Source organism: Athene noctua, chromosome 6, assembly GCF_965140245.1.
Source record: "Athene noctua chromosome 6, bAthNoc1.hap1.1, whole genome shotgun sequence".
Taxonomy (NCBI): Eukaryota; Metazoa; Chordata; class Aves; order Strigiformes; family Strigidae; genus Athene; species Athene noctua.
In genome coordinates this window covers 14588498-14608087 of record NC_134042.1, presented here as the reverse complement: position 1 = coordinate 14608087, position 19590 = coordinate 14588498, and the positions used below count along the sequence as shown (strand labels likewise).

General features: G+C 37.0%; 1 protein-coding gene across 2 annotated transcripts in view; it reads right to left on the bottom strand.

Moving 5' to 3' along the window:
* Window positions 1–19590, bottom strand: part of COX16 (cytochrome c oxidase assembly factor COX16) — a 48424-nt gene that overhangs the window by 3442 nt on the left and 25392 nt on the right. For both annotated transcript variants that reach the window (XM_074909669.1, XM_074909668.1), the window contains one exon: window positions 11196–11258. In XM_074909669.1, the coding sequence (XP_074765770.1) occupies window positions 11196–11258 (63 nt within the window). The remainder of the gene's footprint in view (window positions 1–11195; window positions 11259–19590) is intronic.

Genomic DNA, 19590 nt, shown 5'->3' with positions numbered 1-19590 from the left:
ACCTTTTGCTTGACCGCTGACATGAAGATTCTTACAACACCCCAAAATAAATGGCTATATTAGATATAGGCCAAAGACACATATGTAGATGAGAATATGTCCTTCTATTGATTAGTTGCAGCACAAGCTACAAAGTGACACAGCTCCTTGAGACTGCCTGAGCTGTACAGTGAGAATTCAGGCAAGCAGCTAGTTCTGCTCTCAGATGAAGTCAACCTCTTTCACTCTAACTGGCTGGGTCTTTTAAATTTCTTATTTTATTTCTTTTTTTCTTTTTAGCCACCTGGACCCTGCGTACCTAGCTTCATGGAGACATCATAAATATGGTAAACTACTTCCAGCTTTCACTAAACTGAAATCCATATGAACTGGCAGTCTAAAAACCAAAAAGCTATTTCTTCCAATTCAAATGCACTAAATAGCCAATCATTGGAGACTACCATGAAATGTAATCAGATCAGACCAGCACCACTTTTCCTCCTTGTCTCAAATAGCCCAAAGGATACTGAATATTAGCTGTTTAAAGTAAGATCAGTGTAGTCCATTAAATCTACTGATTCACTTCCTAAATCAGCTAAACTGCCTCTTAAAAGTACAGGACTGACAGAAGCTGTAAATTCAAGAAAAAAAATGCAGCTATGCAGACAGGCACAGCGGAAAAAAAAACAAAACAAAACTTCAACTGTTTGCCACACACTTGTCTTTTGAGACTTTTGTTAAACAGCTTGCCTGGTGCAAAAGCACCAATAAGGTTGTATTGGTTAATTGCTGATTCAAATGCCTGGCTTGATATTAAGCAAATGTCTGGCTTGATATTAAGCAAAAGCCATAACCCTCTGAAGCCTTAAAATAAAATAAAATTTTAAAAGGAGTGTGAATTCTACTCTTGCAGGATAGTCTTCATGCTACAGTAAACAAACTGAAACCTACAGAAATTCATTCAGAGCTACTGGTGCTCAGGATGAATTAATTCAAGGCAGGCACTTGCAAAAAATGTTTGACTTTAGTCTCTGTTTCCCGCATGTGAAAGGAGGGATAAAAAAATCCTGTTTACTTTACAGCTTGATGCAATAAATTCTGTGATGAGCACCACAGAAAGAAATTGCTCTAATTCAGAGACACAATTATTTCCCATCGTTACAGTAAGCAAACCCATCTGTGGATAAAACATGTGCCAGGGAAGAATATCCTCATCGCTGAAAGATGCAGCAAAAGAAATTCGTTTAACCAGTCTGTTTTTGCAAAGGTGTCAAAAACAGCTTGAAGATCATAACAGATATATTGAGGAACTCTATGATGATGTATAGATGCAGAGGTACAGAATTAAGGCTAACACTGAATCTGTTGTCTTGTGCGTGACTCAAAATCTTAACTTTAGCATCACACTTGTACAGTCTTACTGGGTTTTTTTACAACTCTTTCCCAGAGCCACCTTTTTGACATCTCATTTTCTTAATATAAACTTGGTGCTACTTGCTTTGTTTAGCATGTGATAAAATGTAATATCTGCGATTAGTGATTTAATAGCCCACGATTAGTGATTTAATCCTCAGATTAAAAAGAAGGTTTTTTTCCAACTAGAGAATGTCTAGTTTTTGTGTTACTGTATACAAACAAGTCAGCAAGCAGCATGCTATGGCCAGAACAAGGTTTTTTTGTTCATTAAGGTAAGAAATGGGGGCATTTTTGCATGTAAGCATCCAAACTGCTGCTTCTCTTTTTGCCTTTGCTGAAGACTGGCAAAAACAGAAATGATGAAACCAAGAGAGGTTTTGTTACTTACTTCAGTGGCATCCAATACCATGGCACAATAAATTAACCGATGGTGAACTGGTTTAAGAGACTCTTTCCCCATAGGTTATTTTCCCTTTAATTATGCCAATTCAACATGATGTGGGGCTGCGTCCCAATCAGAAAAAAGAAACAGATTGGGAAAACAAATACATACTGTTTAGGAATGAATCCTATTTAAGTATAAGACAATGCAAACACCTGAACTGGCACAGCTGAAGGAAGCACTGGGTGGAGAAAGAACAGAAACATCTTTAAATGGCCATGTTGTAAAAGATGTGTATCAAGGAACTGCACCAGCAATTTGTCTGGGCATCTTTTTTGCAATTTGAAGAATAAGAACAAGACTTGCCTCCATCTCAGCAGTGTCACAGAGTTTAATTAATGTTCACAGAGTGTTCTCACAGTTTTGCGTGAAGATGCTACAGTGATACCAATTACTCAGTACAGCAAACAATTACAGCACTCAGTTAAAACTACATGATTACACAGCCTTCAATTTTTAAAGTAACAGAAAATACCACTAGGCAGATAGACTTCCATCTAGGAATTGGGGATTGTCATGATTTCCTTCTAACAAGCAGTTTCCCTTGTTAAAATGAAGAATGTCTTAAAAAACACATTAAATCTCAGAGTATAACCCAGTGCCATTTATACATTACACCTTCAGGTCACCCAAGATGGACTTCTCAATCCAAAGGATTCACAAGCTCTATACGGGTAAAGTCAAGAGAACTCATGCATGGGTCATTTACTTTCAGCTTATCTTCTTCTCTTGAGCAAAAACGAAACTCTGAAACATCCAACATAAAGAATAGCATGACTCCAACAGTACACCTTCAACATCAAACATTCAAAACTCTGCAAATTCCACTTTTAATTAAGCACTAAGTAGATTTAGGATAGTTTTCATTTCCCTTGTATATGGAACTTTTTTCAAGCTATGGTTAATGTGCCCCAGAAAGAGAAGTGGTGCTTATTATGGTTTATCTCAGAATGTATAGATTAGGAGACCAAACTGAGTTAATTGGACCAAGGAATTTCCCAAATTTGAGTGCTTGAACTTGCAAACTTTCTATCATATTAAGCTTTATAAAGGTGTCCTAATTACTGCAGCACAACCCTCTAGAAGGGAAGCAGCCGGGGACAGGCTTCTGGGATGTTTGCAGGATCTTTTTCAAATATACAAAGGTGAGCTTGGCTGAAGGGGATATGTGATCTTTTATAGTGCAAGGACTGCAGTAAAAACAAAAAAACAACAGTTCTGTGGCTAGTAGGATGAGCATATAGATTTCCACAGCACGTCCCTGTCTAGAGCCCACAAAAGCCTCCTGACACCACAGAGATTTATTTCAAACATCTTGCTAGGACTATGAATACTTAGAAGTGTGGACAATTTTTTTACTTATATAAAATCTGTATATAAAATGTATGTGAAATTTGGCATAGTATGTCCTTCTAATAATGGTAAAAAGATACTCTAATCAAAAAAGAAAGAGGTGTATGAGGATCAAAATATATTAGATCCATGAGTCACACATGGTGTTTTTTCTTCTGAAGTGATCTGAAAAGTAAGTTTTTACATGTTTCTTATGTGAGAGGGAAAAGCTGTGATGAATATCACAGCAAAGTGCTAAGAGATTACCACAACAAGAAATGATCAGTTGCCACTATGAAACTACTAACAGAAGTGTGTGGGTATAAGAAAAGAAACAACTAGAGAAGGTTTACAACAGTAACGTTAAATTAAACTTAAATCCAGGCCATTAAATAACTACCTTAAAGTAACCACACTCCTTCAAATCAGCAGTCAACCTTATTAAGTAGTCAACCCTTCTGAATTGGCAAGTTAAATCTGCCTCTCACATGCTGCTCCTCTATCCTGACCTCAGTTCAGGTAACATTCACACAGAGTTAGTGCAATTTAGGACTATTTTCCTGCTGATTCTCAACTCACTTCTCTTCCAGAACTTGTTCATCAACTTATATGCTGAAACAAAATGCTTTTCTCTACGTAGAAACTATGTTTTTCACTAAATGTAAACAGAGTAACTTCAATCCTTTTAGCCATAGTTTTTTTCAGTGACATCAATGGCTACTGTTTCATTTGTGCTGTTGGGCAAATTTGTCATAGGAAAAAAATAAATCCTCCTGTTTCTTCTCTGTGGTTAACATCCCCTGTCTATTTGATGAAGACAGTAATGAGTGTTAGTCCCCCGCTATATTGCCAGTGACAGTAAAGCTACTTCTCAGCAATACTGCTGAATTTACAGTACACAGATAACTTGTGATCAATCTACCTTTCATTCTATCAGAACCAACAGGTCTTCAAAATCAAATCAGAGAGACTTCTATCTGGAAAAGGATCAAGGCATCTATATAAACTTTTACAAGAATGAAAAGGAAGTTTTAGAAAGTAAGGTCCGGGTTTCTTTCTATGGCTGAAGTGTATTTTGGTTTTGAACCACCTTGTGCTTAAACACTCTTTATTTTCAAGTTAGAGCTGTAAGATGGCACAGCGTGACACTGGCTCTCCAATGACTTGCTAGGAAGATGCTATGAACAAGACGGAGTATGACATATGGAATTGCCAACCGCATTTCCCCCAGCCTCTGAACTTCTCAGTGATGTCTCCCAGCTATACTTGGGCAAAACTCATCTTACCAGATGTACAATGAAGTCAGGGGTTGAAATAGGGAACTTTTCTATTAATTTTTAAAAATTTGATTATTTAGTTAAAAAGTGTGCAAACTCCATGGTCAGTCTCCACCATCATCTCGCATGTCATCTTTCCATTTGACCAGTAAGCCTCTTAGGACAGAGAGTGACTCACTCCCTGACAGTAACTTGCTACTGCAGAGTACATTTGTACAGTACACTTTTAGCATTAAATAAAGATGGGTAACAATAATTTGAGAAGTAAAGAACATGCAAGAATCGTATAACAATCTTTTAAAGTATTTCACATTTAGTCAGAGTGTCCATGCAGGCATTATCTGGAAGTATGCTGGCAGTCACAGAATAATCCAGATAGAGTTTATGAAATTGGCCAAAAAAAAGAAAAAAAGCTAAGCAAAACAAACAGGAGAACATTCTTGCAATAAGTCACTTTGCCTGACTGCTGAAACAAGAGCTTCCTTCAAAACTATCTGCTTTGCTGTATCCTCTTCAGAGGCAATCAATGAGAGGAATGTATACAGCCTCAGCTGTGTAGCTAAATTTCCATACACTATATTAAAGTTCCTTCAGAAATATTTCATACCAAAGATCCAGCAATTCCCCACTGTGGGCCCATTACTATGACAGAAGTGCTTAACATTTCCACCTAGTCAGATGCATAAGGAAACGTTCCAAATACTGCCGGGTGGAAGCTAGCAGCCATGCTAGTGGATGCCACTCTCCCTACTCAAACTTTTCTGTGGCTGAGACAACACACTGTGTTGGCCCTAACATGGTAAGAGTTGGTTCCTCTGGGATTAAAAAAAAACACCCAGGGGGTGCAAGCAAGTACAAAGGATTCTATTTTGAAGAGAGGAGAAAGGGTGATGAGAAGAGATTATAAAACAGGCATTTGTACATCCTGACCACTTTTGCTGTCTGATTGAACTGTTAACTGCCTTACTTTGTTTTCCATCCATGAGAAATCAGTGTCTTCTTGTGGGATAAGAAAAGTGCAAATGCAACACACATGAAAGAAACAGCTCACAGTTAAGAAAAATCCTGTGCAGAGATATTTTTATAAACATGACCAAGAAATAATTTACAGGACTATTTAATAGAGATGAATTCCAGAAAGATCAGTAAAAAGCAATACCCTGTGAACTTTTCTCTGGAGGCTAAGTATCTTTCTTCCTGCAAGGAGGCTTTCCCATCAGAACTCCTCCTGTGCCATACCCATCACCAAATCCCATGTCTCTCTGATCACATTTTGAACTCTGGCACACAAGACTTTTGAGATGTCAAGAAGAAAAGGAGCAAACTATAGCTATTGTCTACGGATTTTACATCCACTCAGAATAAAACACTGAGCACAAACTATTTCAACTAAAAGCCTTTCCCATGGCAGTTTCCATTAATGATAAACTAACACCACTTCATCCTTATCTACAAAACATTAAGTGATGAAGACAGTGAAATAAAAACTCTCAAGACCATTTCACATGTGAATAAACTGAAATGCAAGAAACTCCACTTGTCCCAAACACAACCTAGAGGATAGTCGGAATGTAATGGCTAGGCTGGACACGCACCAACAAAGAAGAGAGCATGGAAGGGATGGAGTGATTGAAGGGAGAAAGAACAATATCTCCACCTCATATAGTGTCACAACAGTCACTAAGGAGGGATTTTTTCCCAACATCTTTGTAATCTCTCAGACAGCTCAAGGTATTTAGCCACTAGTATCTTCACAGATACGGAAGCAAATCAATTCAATACGCTAATCTATTCTTAAACAATAAAATCAGTAATCCTCTGGTACTGATAATGGCAGCAACAAGATACCTGCAGATTTCAACTACTGACGTTCAGGAATTACCTTCCCTCTAGAGTAGTCCTCATGCCCACACACTTCAATGCATCCATTTAATACTATAAATTACTACATTACTGCAATGTCCTTTCCTGAAAAAGATGTTTCATCCATTCTGTTGGCGCTACAATCCCCGAAGTTAAGTTAAATGAGCATTAAGTGGCTTGAATCTTTTTTAGAAGAGCTTATTCAAATTATTCTTTGAACTGTCCTGCATAAACATTTTAATACTGCAGTTACAATAATGTAGTTCTCAGGACAAACAGCTACACAACTTTTGTCCAGAGCTAATGTTGACCTTTTGTGATTTATCAAATTATCAGGAACAAAAACTGCTCAATATTCATACACTTTAAGAAAGCAGTGTTCTCTAGATTGACTGTTCGCAGACCAGCATATTCCCGTGTTTATGTCAAGCTGAGTCCAATAGCTGGCAACCAGTTGAAGGAAAACTTTAAAAAGAATTACAGTTTTGGTATTCTGAAAGACAGAGAACCCATTTTCTTGCTGTTGTGTTCAAATGATGTTCTCACATATTAATAATGGACCCTACTTCTAATTTTAATATCTTTGCTGCAATAAAAAAAATCTTCAATAGCTAGAACTTTCTTCTTCTGAAGGTATGTATATATAACATTCTTTTCTGTACCTTCAAAAAAAATTAAATCTTTAAGTTTCTTTCAAGCCCTAAGTTAATATATTCAGCTTGTTTTGCAATCTATCCCATTTTAAAAGCCCTGTACAAAACGTGGACGGCAGAAGTAGATCCAGTGTTTCAGTACTAGCCTCATCAGTGTCACACGCAGAAGTAAAATCACCTGTTCCTACCATCTGCCATTCCTGTTTATATTCACAGACTGAATTAGCTCTTTGTGCCACAGCATCACAACAGAAGATCAATCTGAATTATGTATTCAGTGACCCCTAAATCTTTTCCCAAGTTGCTGCTTTCCATAATGCAGTCCACTCTGGCCTGCATTTCCACATTTTAAATGAATAACTGGCTACTTTAAAAGGTCCTTTGCTCATTTAATAGGCCTAGCTTATCAAGTAATACAAACAGCTGTCTGTTCCTTCCTTGCCATACTTTTACTATTTCAATACTTTCTTGTCACTTGCACATCGGTAACAATTTCATAATTTCTTCTGTATCACTGAAGAAAGTGCTCAATATTGCCCAGATATGTCCCAAATCTCACAGAACACTAAAACATATCACTTTCCTGCCCAGTAATGATTCCCAGAGAATCATCATTCCCTGACTGAGATTTTCAGGAGCCACTGAAGTCTTTCAAGCATTTTCTTGGAACTCAGCTATAAACCATCAGAGCCTAATAGATATTAATAACAACTTGTTTGGGTATTAAGAGGTTTGGAAGTATATCCCTTGTCTCTTCTGGTTTGAATACAAAGGACTTTTTTCTCTAAAAAAAATACACATACATTTTTTGACTGTTGCTACTTTGCCAATGATCATGATTTGACATCCTTGTTATTTTGTTCTTAAGTTTGCCGCAACAGCATCTTCTTACCCATATCCTTGTCAGCTTTTCTATCAGACGACTCTCTGATGTCCTTAGCATCTTTTATCAATCTTCTCTGCTTTATAACTTCTCATTTACTGTTTCCATAGCAATCCTTCACACTTCTTATTATGATTTTTTTTTTCCCCTCTGCCTTCAATTGCCATTGGTTCCCATTGGATATCACATATTTAACTCAAGCTTAACTGATTTTCCATTGTAAAATGTTAATAAATTCTTCTTAAAGATGTTTTTATTTGCTTGAAAAACCCTAAACATCAATTCTTTATTTTGGGGTCTGATGTAACTGACTGAGGCCAGATTTTTTAGTGTGTCCTAGACCATTAATTTCACAGAAGTACAGAAATCAAGTGCTGGAATAAGGAATGTTACTCTGAGATTGCATTTAAACAAATGAAAATGAATGTACTGTGATTGTTAAACATACTTGAGAATGTTTTTCACTCATCACATTTATCAGGTTTTTTATCCCCCTCTTTCAAACAGTATTTTTGTGCTTTCACATAAAATACTGTAGGCTTCTGTCACAGGTCAAACACTTGACATTTTTTACAGTGTGTTCTACAAGGCCCAGCTCAGCAGCAGAACTACATTCACATTAGTACCAGTGTCACTAGTGGACAGAACTATGATTTATTAAGCAAAGGGGAGCAGCAAGGACTAATTGGCCATATGAGGACACATAAGCTTGTGAGAGGAATGCATAAACAACAGAGGATGCATGCAGAGGTAGCTTGCTCCTCTGGCATGTCCCGAGGCACAAGATAAATGGCATTATTAACAGATCTGAGGTATATAAAAAAATGTAGTACAAATTACACATGTAAATTCTTTCTTCCTCAAAATAGTATCCTGGCCAGAAATACTCCTATACGAAATAAAGTAAATTTTGTATAGCTTGAGAAGATATAATTTAGTAAATTAGAAGGTGAGAAAATGTCTTTATGTTAATTTCCTCTCAGTAAATTGATTAAATCTGTGATTACAACTTTCTTCATCACCACCACCACATTGGAGACAAAATACAGACTTCAACATGTCTGAAATAGTGGACATGTCTTTATCTTTTCCAATATGCCTATAAAAGTGTATGCTAATAATAGAAATGGTGACATTCTAAAAGAATTCAGTATGTATTCAATATGTACACTGCTATAAGGACAATAAGATATTTTTAAAAGTCTTAGGGAGGGCCAGTGGATATTTGCATGCATCAGGCAACCATGCTTCAAAAGAGCTGGCTTGGTATCCTCAGTAACAGCTGCAGATATAATGCTAATAATATTGTAAAATAAGGCTTTACATATCAAACCAGCAAATTTTTTTAAACTGCCCTTGATCTCTTATCATACTATATTTAGTAACAGACACTAGGGTAACCCTTCAATGTGACCTATATATAGAATTAGAAGATGTTCTTAAGAGCTGTATTTTTGACAAGTAAAAAAATAAAGGGGAAAAAACCCCACCCAAACCCTTCTAGCTTGGAATATGTGGGGTCAACAAAAAAAATCACTCTCTTAAATGTCAGCTGTAACACTGTGATTGGTTAGATTTTGTCCACCAGATTACAGAGGTAACATTGACTAAAATACACACACATTCAGTGTGGATCCTGCAAAGTATGTGCATGACGGTTGGTAGTTCCACAAGTTTCACTGAAGTAAGAAATGAATATGCCTAGTGCTTGCAAGTTGGTGCCTATAGTAAAGAATATATTGAGATTAGAGTTCAAAACAATAATCTGAATCTATTTTCATTATGTGGAAATGCAAACACATTTTTTTGTTGAACGGGTCTGCCCTCTATAACACACAAACACTACTGTGGAAGAATTTCTGCCTGGGAACACTCTGCAGTTTAGATTAAGAAAAGAGTAAGATTGCTTCTGTCATTCCTGTCCATCAGGAAGGAGCCCCAATACCCAAGTAGGCTTGTAATATGTTGTTATGATACTTGTATTTTATTACCATTGATTTATCCATAAAGCTAATGCAATTACGGCTATTTAAATATTATCCTTCAACTATTTACTTACCTTCTGGAGAGAAAGCAAGACATATATGAATACAGATCAGTTGATTTTGAGGTTAGGCAGTGAGTTAAACAGAGATGTGGTTCTTTTTACTGCTTGTGGTTCTTCTACGTAAATAAATCAGAGCAGCCTTACAGTAAATTCTGTGGGAAATGGGAGACACAATAATCCCAGCAATAACCAGAACTTAATGGATTTTTACATTTTGAGTTTCCATTGGAGCTTTCCATATGTACTCAGGGATCAAATCTTTTTATTCCCTACACCATAAACCACAGTTCTTTATAGAAGGGGGCAGCCCATAACTGTTTGCAATAATGGTAAAACACTGTCACGAACCTGGCAGGTAGGCAGATGTTCCATGAAATTAGAGATGTAAAAATACAAAAGGTAAGTTTTATTTTTATTTCAGACAAATCACAAAAGAGTAATATAAAATAGAAATTTTTTATTAGCAAGACCATGTACTGCCATTTGGACACCTTAGTATGAGAGCTATGGGTGCAATCAAGCTCCTCAAAGGCGTGTGACAGAAATGTGGTACGGGAAGAAAAAGAAAACCTGTGTTCAGCATAAAGACTGTAAAGATCATATTAGATGGACATTTGATCCAAGTAATTTTAAAACATAAAAAATTATCTTAAATAGCTTTATCCTTTGTTTCTGGATACAGGGAAGCTTTTTCCAGTTTTTCTAACATGGATTTTTGCAGACATGAAGATTTATGAAACTCTGGATATTAAACGGGCAAAAACAGCCATCTCGGAGGTCAGTAATGTTTTAAGAAAATGCATTGTTGAGGAAAGAGTGAAATATTTCTCTATAAAATCTTCTGAAATAGTGAAAAAGGAACAGCCGTTGTTTGAAAGATACAAACAATTTTCAGAAGCAAGAAATAACAGAACGCACATTGTTCTGCAATTGCAAACACATTGTTCTGCAATTTGGTCTAAAGATCATCAAAACTCATGCAGCAGAAGTGTTGACATTTACACATACACATTCTCAGGCCAACATCAGCTCTACATTTATAGACTAGGTTAACCACAGAAATACTGGAATGTATTTGTACCACTGTACTTGGCACCTGGACATCAAAGTAAAGCTGTGTTCAGAAAGAAGCACTCCATGTTCAAAAACCTTTCTTTACATAAAACCTTATTTTTATTGGACATCAGTGAGTCAAAGGCAGATGGCTGATCTAATTTTAGTTAGGGACAGATACAACCCACCAGTGGCCAGGGTAATCAAGGGTAGCCAAGGTTATGAGCCTCAAGCAACAAATTTATTTTACCTCATACTCAGATTCCAGTGTCACAGTGTTCTGTTTTAATTTTTCTTTAAAAGCTGGATCAACCTGCAAGACAAACAAAAATACAGCAAAAATGTTTGCACTGAAGAATTTTTTTAGAAGAAACTTAACCTCTGATAAACTAAATATTGGTACACACAAACCCTCCTCTCCTCTAAATGAGTTTATGTGCTATTTGTTCAGATACCAGGATGAGGAACACAACAATTGGGCTGAAAAGAGACAGGTTAACCGCCAAACTTTTCAAATCAAAAAGGAAGCACATTTGTAACTAGCCCTGCACTTTAACCTAGACACTTAAATCCATAACTGTTGAGTTTGAAACTGTCATACTAAACAAAGCCTTAAAGGAATGAAACAAGAAAGACCAAGAAAGCGAAAACTGTGATTATGTCTTTTACTCCTGAATGTTGTGTTGAATGAATATACAATATATTCTGATTTTCAAAGTCTAAGGATAAGTCAAACTTCCAATTTTCTGGTAAACACACAGCTCTCTTCAGATTCTGCCCCAAGACAAGTGCCTGATCCTCAGAGGTACTTAAAATACACAACTACTATCTGTATCGATGGGAATTGCTCTGAGGAATTTCCCTAGGCCATAGTGTTCCCCATGATTACAGGCACTGCCTGCTAGCTAGTATGCGGCCTGTGAGACCTCAGCTCCTACAGATGCTCAGACAGGCAAGTCTAACGCCATCTGTGCATGGCCAGAGGTTTGATTTCCCTATCTGATCAGAGCTCTGGCTATAGAAACACATGCATTTGCAACCTCCAGACTCACCACACTTGGGAACTAAGCCAAAACATCTAAAATGATTAAAGTTTGTACAGGATACAGCTCCCACCTTCTTTGTAATATTAAAAAAACTTGTAAAACAAGGTGCTGTCTCTGCGCTGACCCTCTACATCAAATAAAAAATGAAATGCTACATCTCTGTCTTGGCATTCAAGGCCTCCACAGCACTGTCCCTCATTAAAGATGGATTGCCTCTCTCCTCCTGTGACCACAACCTCCAACAACAGCCATGCTTCATTAGAACAATGAACCCATCCATCACACATGCAGAAATGTGAACTCTTCGGGCAGCCAGACAGGCTTTGGAGCTTACTTTCACACAGAGATAAGAGTGATCATGGACCTCACTGTATTCAGAACTAAATGCAAACACTATTTGTTATGCTTGGTGTTCTCCCAAGACACATACGGACAAGGGGAAATAAATGCTCCAGCAAGTAAAGAAGCAAGAGAGTTTTATTTCCTCCTGTGTTTTCCCTTCATTTAATAGTAACGCACTCGTGATAATATGGTTGGAGCAGCATTTTTACTTGATTAACCACAGACAGAATTTAACTCACAAAGACAACTCAATATCCCCATTATCGAGTTTTATTTTAGCAATTTTTAGCATGTTTTTTTAATGTGTGGTGGTTGCATGGCCACATTTGTGTAAGGTAAAGGGAAACAAGCAGTGAAGTTACTGCTGTTTCTCCTCCCTTCCAAGCCCTTCCGTCCTCAGACTTCCTCAGATATTCATTCTCCTCAACATGCACAAAGGGAGAAGACTAGCTAAAACTGAGACACAGCATCCCAATACTCATAACTGTTTGATGTTGTAGATTTAATATTGACAAAAAACACAGAAATTAAGAAGGCTAGTTGAATTTTCTCAGAAAAAAAATTATCCTGTAAATGAGAAGTGAAAAGAAATTCCTTCTTTAGAAGCAGGAATTTTATTCAGTAAATTAACTTATCAAAAAAGAATAGTTAAACCCTGTTCTGAGGGCAAACTACACACACATCTTGGCAAGCTCCTAATATTTAACATAGAGGTACATGAAAGGCTTAAGTCCACTCTGCAAAACACGTTATTTTGCTCAAAGTTCTACCAAAAAAAAAAAAGAAGGGAGCAAGTATGTATTTCCTCATATCTTTACCTTTTTTGTTCCCTACATACTTACCCACATAGAGTAATTCAAACATACTTGACTGCACACAGAAATTGAGTCATCTGCACGTTCTAAAGCCTTGACTGCAAACCCCTGCTTTTCAGTTGCCAAATGGAGACGGACAGGTTTCATATTGTTTTCAGAACTAATATGGCAGTTGAGAAAAAGTGTATTATAAAGTTCTGTTTCCACAATGTTTGTACCATGCTGCACTACCTTTGCAACGTCACAAGAAAAAAAAAAAAAAAAAAAAAAAAGAAAACCGAATGGTGCTATTTTCATTCTAAAAAGGCAGATAAACATCAATATGAGCCACGATCACAGATCATAACCAGGGAACGCTTAAAATGTGGGCAGAGCCAGGAAAGAGGCCCTGCCAAAGTGGTAGCTCCTTTATATTACACATCTGCCACAAGATCCAAATACAAACACATACATTTTGCTTCCATGATGACTGCTATGCCAACACACATACTGCCAAATGAGCTGAAAGTATTCAGCTATGTACTGGCAAATGAATCATGAGCTAAATTATGAATACAAATCCCTATTAGTAAATATGATGGGGAAAGCAGACAAAGCCCAAATGCCGTTACAGCCTGGCAGTGTCCTCTGCAACATTATTTAGGAGGCAGGAAGAAAGAGAAGACAATATCCTTTTACACTGGAGGATGACTCCTTGTCAGGCAAAATCTCAGATTTAGCTTCCATTTAAATTCAAGCTTTGTATCTAAATATGGAATTCAGAGATGTGTGGACTTCTAATTACAGCATAACTTCACATTAAATTCTTACTGAAAAACTATTTAAATACTTGATGTGAGTATTCAAGACAGCTTTCATGAGAAGCTGTCTGTAAGGCTTCAAAACCAATACTATACATATAATTTTTCTAGGCTTTACTATTTTTTATTCTGGGGCGTTGGGGTTTTTTGCCTTTGTAGCACTTGCAGCAAAAATGAATGAAACATTCTCAGAGTATTTTGCATTATACAGGCTTATTTCATATTACATCAATTCAAAGTGCAAGGACAGGTATATAGACAAACATCAAAAAAGGTTTAAGAACAAAGTTTTCAAATTAAAATTTTGTCCCATTTCACACTCCACTGTTCCTTCAGATTTACCCTTACTAAAATTCAAAAGGTTCCCAAAGAGGAAGACTTAAAAAATATTCTTAGATGGCTAAAAGTAATAGGGGTTAAGCACAAAATTATTCTCAGAAATCTTCATAGTAGCTATTTGGGGCTGTAAGTACCTAAAATCGTATTAAAATCTGGGTGCCACTTCTCATTTTAAGGCTGACATTCCAGATTTTCAATTAGAACCTGGGCAGAATTTCTACATGGAAAAAAAGATGTACCTCAAGGTACAGACAAGGGGCATCACTTCAGAGCAAAGCAAGAATACCTGGTGCTTGCAGCCCCTACCAAACCAGGGACTCCTCCAGTGCACTGTGATAAACTGTTGGCCTCTCTACACTCTTTTCAGTAAAGGGAAATTTTTGTCTGTAACACAAACATTTCTGGTACACTTGTAAACCTACATGTGCTGCTACTGAAAAAATTCTCTAGCTAACAATTTCCCACTGATCCTCTGTGACCACAGTTCATTTCAGTTCAGAAGCAAATAATACAGACAGAGAATGGCTGTGAAAGTCACATATGTCACTAACTTTTCCTTCAGGATATGGAAAGAATAGCTCTTCCACAAAGGAACCTAAAGAACACCATCACTATCCCCTCTTTATGTTCAGAGGGATGGAGCACCTCTCCCATGAGGACAGGCTGAGAGCGCTGCGATTGTTCAGCCTGGAGGAGGCTCCAGGGAGACCTTATAGCGGCCTTCCAGTACTTAAAGGGGGCTACAGGAAAGATGGGGGAGGGACTCTTGATCAGAGAGTGTAGGGATAGGATGAGGGGTAACGATTTTAAACTGAAAGAGGGTAGATTGGGATTAGATATAATAAATTCTTTACTGTGAGGGTGATGAGACACTGAACAGGTTGCCCGGAGAGGTGGTAGATGCCCCCTCCCTGGCAGTGCTCAAGGCCAGGCTGGACGGGGCTGTGAGCAACCTGATGTAGTGGAAGGTGTCCCTGCCCATGGCAGGGGATTGGAACTGGATGATCCTTAAGGTCCCTTCCAACCCAAACCAATCTGTGATTCTATGAAATGTAGGAATACAAAGCAGATTAGCGATGTCCCTCCTGTTCAGCATTCAGAGAGGAGGAGCAAGTTGATTCACATTCTGTTTTTCAGGGTAGCATCCCAGTCATCCGCAATACACGTATACCTGGATCTGTAATTTAAATAGTCCCCTTTCACAAGCAGGCTCTCTCTCAGCTATAACCATTATTATTTGTTTGTCCACTTGCTATTTCTGGCCATGGGTTTTAGCGCAAACCAAGTCTCGAATATATTACATCTTCTAAAATTAAGGGTTCAATTACTACACAAGGAAACTGTCAGGAGACAACCATGTCATGAGAAGAGGACTGTGCTTTTAACAGTCTCCTCTCACATAAGTCAGTGCAGTAAGTTGTATACTTCAGTCCAGAGACTGGAATGTACTGACCAAATATCTGTATACCAACATCTTACACAACCTTCCATCTAGCAAGCATTTCCAGAAGGCAGTAGATGATGTTTCTACCCTAAAACCATTTAGTTATTTTTACTAAAACACAAGTATCCTTTCCTACCCTATCGTCCATAAAATAATATCCCACTGAGAAAGATTTCAGCTTTTACTTTGGAAATGGGGAACGGCAATGGCTTGAATGTAACGAACATGAATAAAGCTTTTTTTTTTTCCATCTGCTCACACCACCATAAATAGATGGGACACAATTCTTCTGCAGTATCCACAATGCAGAGAGTCCACAAAATGAATGTTTATATGAAATTTTTCATTTTGTTCTCCCCACCCATTTTTTAAAACTAAGAGTAGGCCAGAACCACCAGTTCTGCCTCTCCCAGTAAATTATCTTCTTTGAAAACATTTATCATATGCCTAACTCCTCTAAATGGAAAATCAGCAATCTTGCATGGATCAGCCGACTTTAATTTTCCTTGAGAAGAAAAGACTCCAACAAATTGTTACAAAAGTCTGTGTCATAAATATTCCAAATTGCGGTTTATGAGCAGAGCGAGAAGTTGTAGACAAGAGAGGATAAATCCCAGGACTCAGGAAGTGCAGTATAAACTACAACCAAGCTGACTGCCGTTCTACTTAAGGAATTAAAGGAACAAAGCTTGTAAAGGCTGTAAAGTACAACAAAGGTTGTTCTTATGCCAAACTCTTTTGCATACAGTCTTTGGTAACAGAGAAGGGCAAGCCAAAACATACCATTTTGTGCAATTTCATTCACAACATTCTTTATCTACATTATTTATAATATTTAATACATGAAAAACACTTTGGTAAAGCTACTGCATACACTTGGATAGGAATACTTCTGAACACTGGGGAGACAGCTGAGACTAGATGCAAAACCTGGCATTATGTCCTTTGACTCTTTCCTAAAATCTGCATAGAACAGACACAGTTAAACAGAAAAGCATTTCTTCCAGCCTCTGACAGAAATCAATGCAGACATTTCCAAAGCAGCAATATAAAATGTTATTACAGCAGTAGTTCCCAGAGTTACAGTACATGGTGCACCAGTGATCTCTCAAAATCCAAATCTTTGGCTTGCTTCCAGATGCATCAAAAAAAGACCCACAATCCCAAACTCTGGACCATACATTTTCACATTATAATGCCATGGAAAATGCAAATAATTTAAAGGCTAATATGATGACCAAATCATCCCATACTTCAGCAAGCACTTAAGCATATCTAGATTTCTCATATGTAAAGTCATCAAAACCAACAAGAATTCTATAGCTTTCAGTTCCAAGAAGATAGTACTCAAGCATTTAATCAATGATTTGTATGCTTTTGCATCCAGCTTGATTTGCAGGTGCACATTTATTTATTTGATTTATAAAACATAAATTAGTGCCTTAAACCTTGGCTCTGAGAATGCTAGCATAAGTTTCATTTCACAGTAAAATTCAGTCTAAAAACTGTTAATTCCAGTACAAAATAAAATATTCTAACAGGAAAAACCCCCACAAGTCTGAACTAACAGTAAGACCCTTGGTGGTTTTTTGAAAGGTCCCTGCAAAGAAAATCAAATTTTGCTACATGCATAAAGATGAACCAGTTCTAAGTATAGACCCAACCACACCTCTCATCTTGAGGTCAGAATAGCAGAGCTCTCCAATACATGATCTCAAAGCTGGCATTCCTGGGCTTTGTTACATTTTGGTTTCCCTGAAACCCAGTAGTACAAAGGGAGGAACTAGCAAAATATTCTGTGCAGTTTTTCCCAAATGTCCTTTTTACTTTCTCCCAGACAAGAAACAAAAGTGTAAGACCTCCCAGGTGAAATGGATAGAACGTGCTGAAGATCCATGGTGTAAACTATGCAAGAAAGGCATGAGTGGTTCAGCCTAATTTCCTATCAGAGGATTTAATGCATCTTTTTTTTCATCACAGAAAGGGGTAAAAAGTAAGGCAATAGCATGTTCTTTCCTGTGGGCCAAAATGTAGACCACTGGTCACAAAAAAAGATTCTTACCCTGAAAAAACAGTTGCAGAATTTGTGGAGTCAGCCATCACAAAACACTGACAGAGAAAACAGCAAGAGTCACATTTTTAACAATATTAAAAGACAATTTCTCAAGGTGCTTTGTAAAGTCTCTTCAGTATGCTTTACCTGTCCTGCTACAGCCACTTAAACATTGTGAAGTACAGGACATAACTAAACACCCTTAAGGTATCAGTTCAGAGAAAGGAAGTGTTACATAAAGCAGTACTTTAAAAATTCCTTTTCTTCTTCTCAACCTGGGGGTATAATTTTTGAAAGATTAATGAAATCTACTAAAAGATTTTAAGTTTTTAAATATCGGTTTCATCATACCTTAACTTACAAGTGAGCTCTTTGCAATGTTTTAACAAACCTCTCAACGTTTCTTATAATGTGTCTACTGTTAATATATATATTTGACATTTACATTTTCAAATGCGTTTTCAGCGTATTTCAGTTACCCCATCACCCTGTTATTTAGTTACTATTAGTACAGCTTTAACCAATATATGCAAAAGGAAAGTCCAGTTCCAATATGAAAAATGTTGAACTCCAGCATTCATAATCATGTGACCTTTACTGACAAAAGCAAAAGCTTTTACTATGAAGAAAAGTTGAACAAACACAAAAAGAACTTTAATAAGAGTTCCTGAATATTTACTAAACAATGATTTGCTGTATCCAAATTATAAGGTTAATTGATTCCATCTCAATTAACTTTCTGAGACTAACAGTCATGCTACTGAAAGCACACCTAAGGTATATGGAAGGACTCACACAGAGTATGAGAATTTGTGATGCCAGTATTAAGGCAAAAAAAAAAACAAACCTTTTTGCCTCTAAATGGAAAATACTTAATAGCTAGAAATAATAAATACAAAATACAGCTTTTGGATGCAACTCCTGCAGGGTCAACATTTTTTATCGTATTTTTAAAAGATTGCTTTTTAATGGCTATGTACCTACTACGCAAAGTTAAAGATGGAAAATCAGTGCAAATATAGTTTAAGTTTTTCTTTATTGCTACCTTAGTCATATCCTAACTCTGGACAGGATCAACATCTTTGTGGTAACTCTGAAAAACAGAAAAGTCACTTAAGTTTCTGTTAAAAGCAAGTAACTTCAAGAGAGAAATTATGAATTGGCAGTTGAAGTTAGCATGCAAGCAGGCTGTGTTCCTCTCGTCAATCTTTTCACTGCTGTAATAGCAGACAGAATAGAATTAGAGAGGGTGTCATCTTCAGTTCTGTACTTCAGCAGAAATACCTGTGTTCAGGTGTTCACTGACTCTTCAGCTAGGCTTATCCTGGTAAACTAGTCCAGGTAGCAGCTTACTCTAACACTGTAGCAAAACCAAAAGGACCATACAATATCTAAACCACCACCTTTCACTTGGTGTATGACTTCAGAAACATAAAAGAAGTTATTTAAAGGGAAAAGTCCAACTATCTCACAGGAGACCAAATCTTAAAGCTTCAATAAAAGCATTGAAGCTTCAATAAAACAACAAAAAACACTCAAAAAACTCCAACTCATGGAGGAACAGAGATAGTCTGATTCTTCAAAGACCATATAAATACAATACAGTTAAAAGAATGCACAAGCACACTTGAAGATTAGGAATACTTTCCTTAACCAAACTTAAAAATATATAACGATATATGCATTTTTTTTTAAATGTGTAAGCTAATGCCTAAACACTGTCTTGAGCCATGTGAAAAATATACTTGGTACCCTCATGCAAACAAATTCAGTTTTCACAAACCAACAGCAAGAAAGTATGTTAAA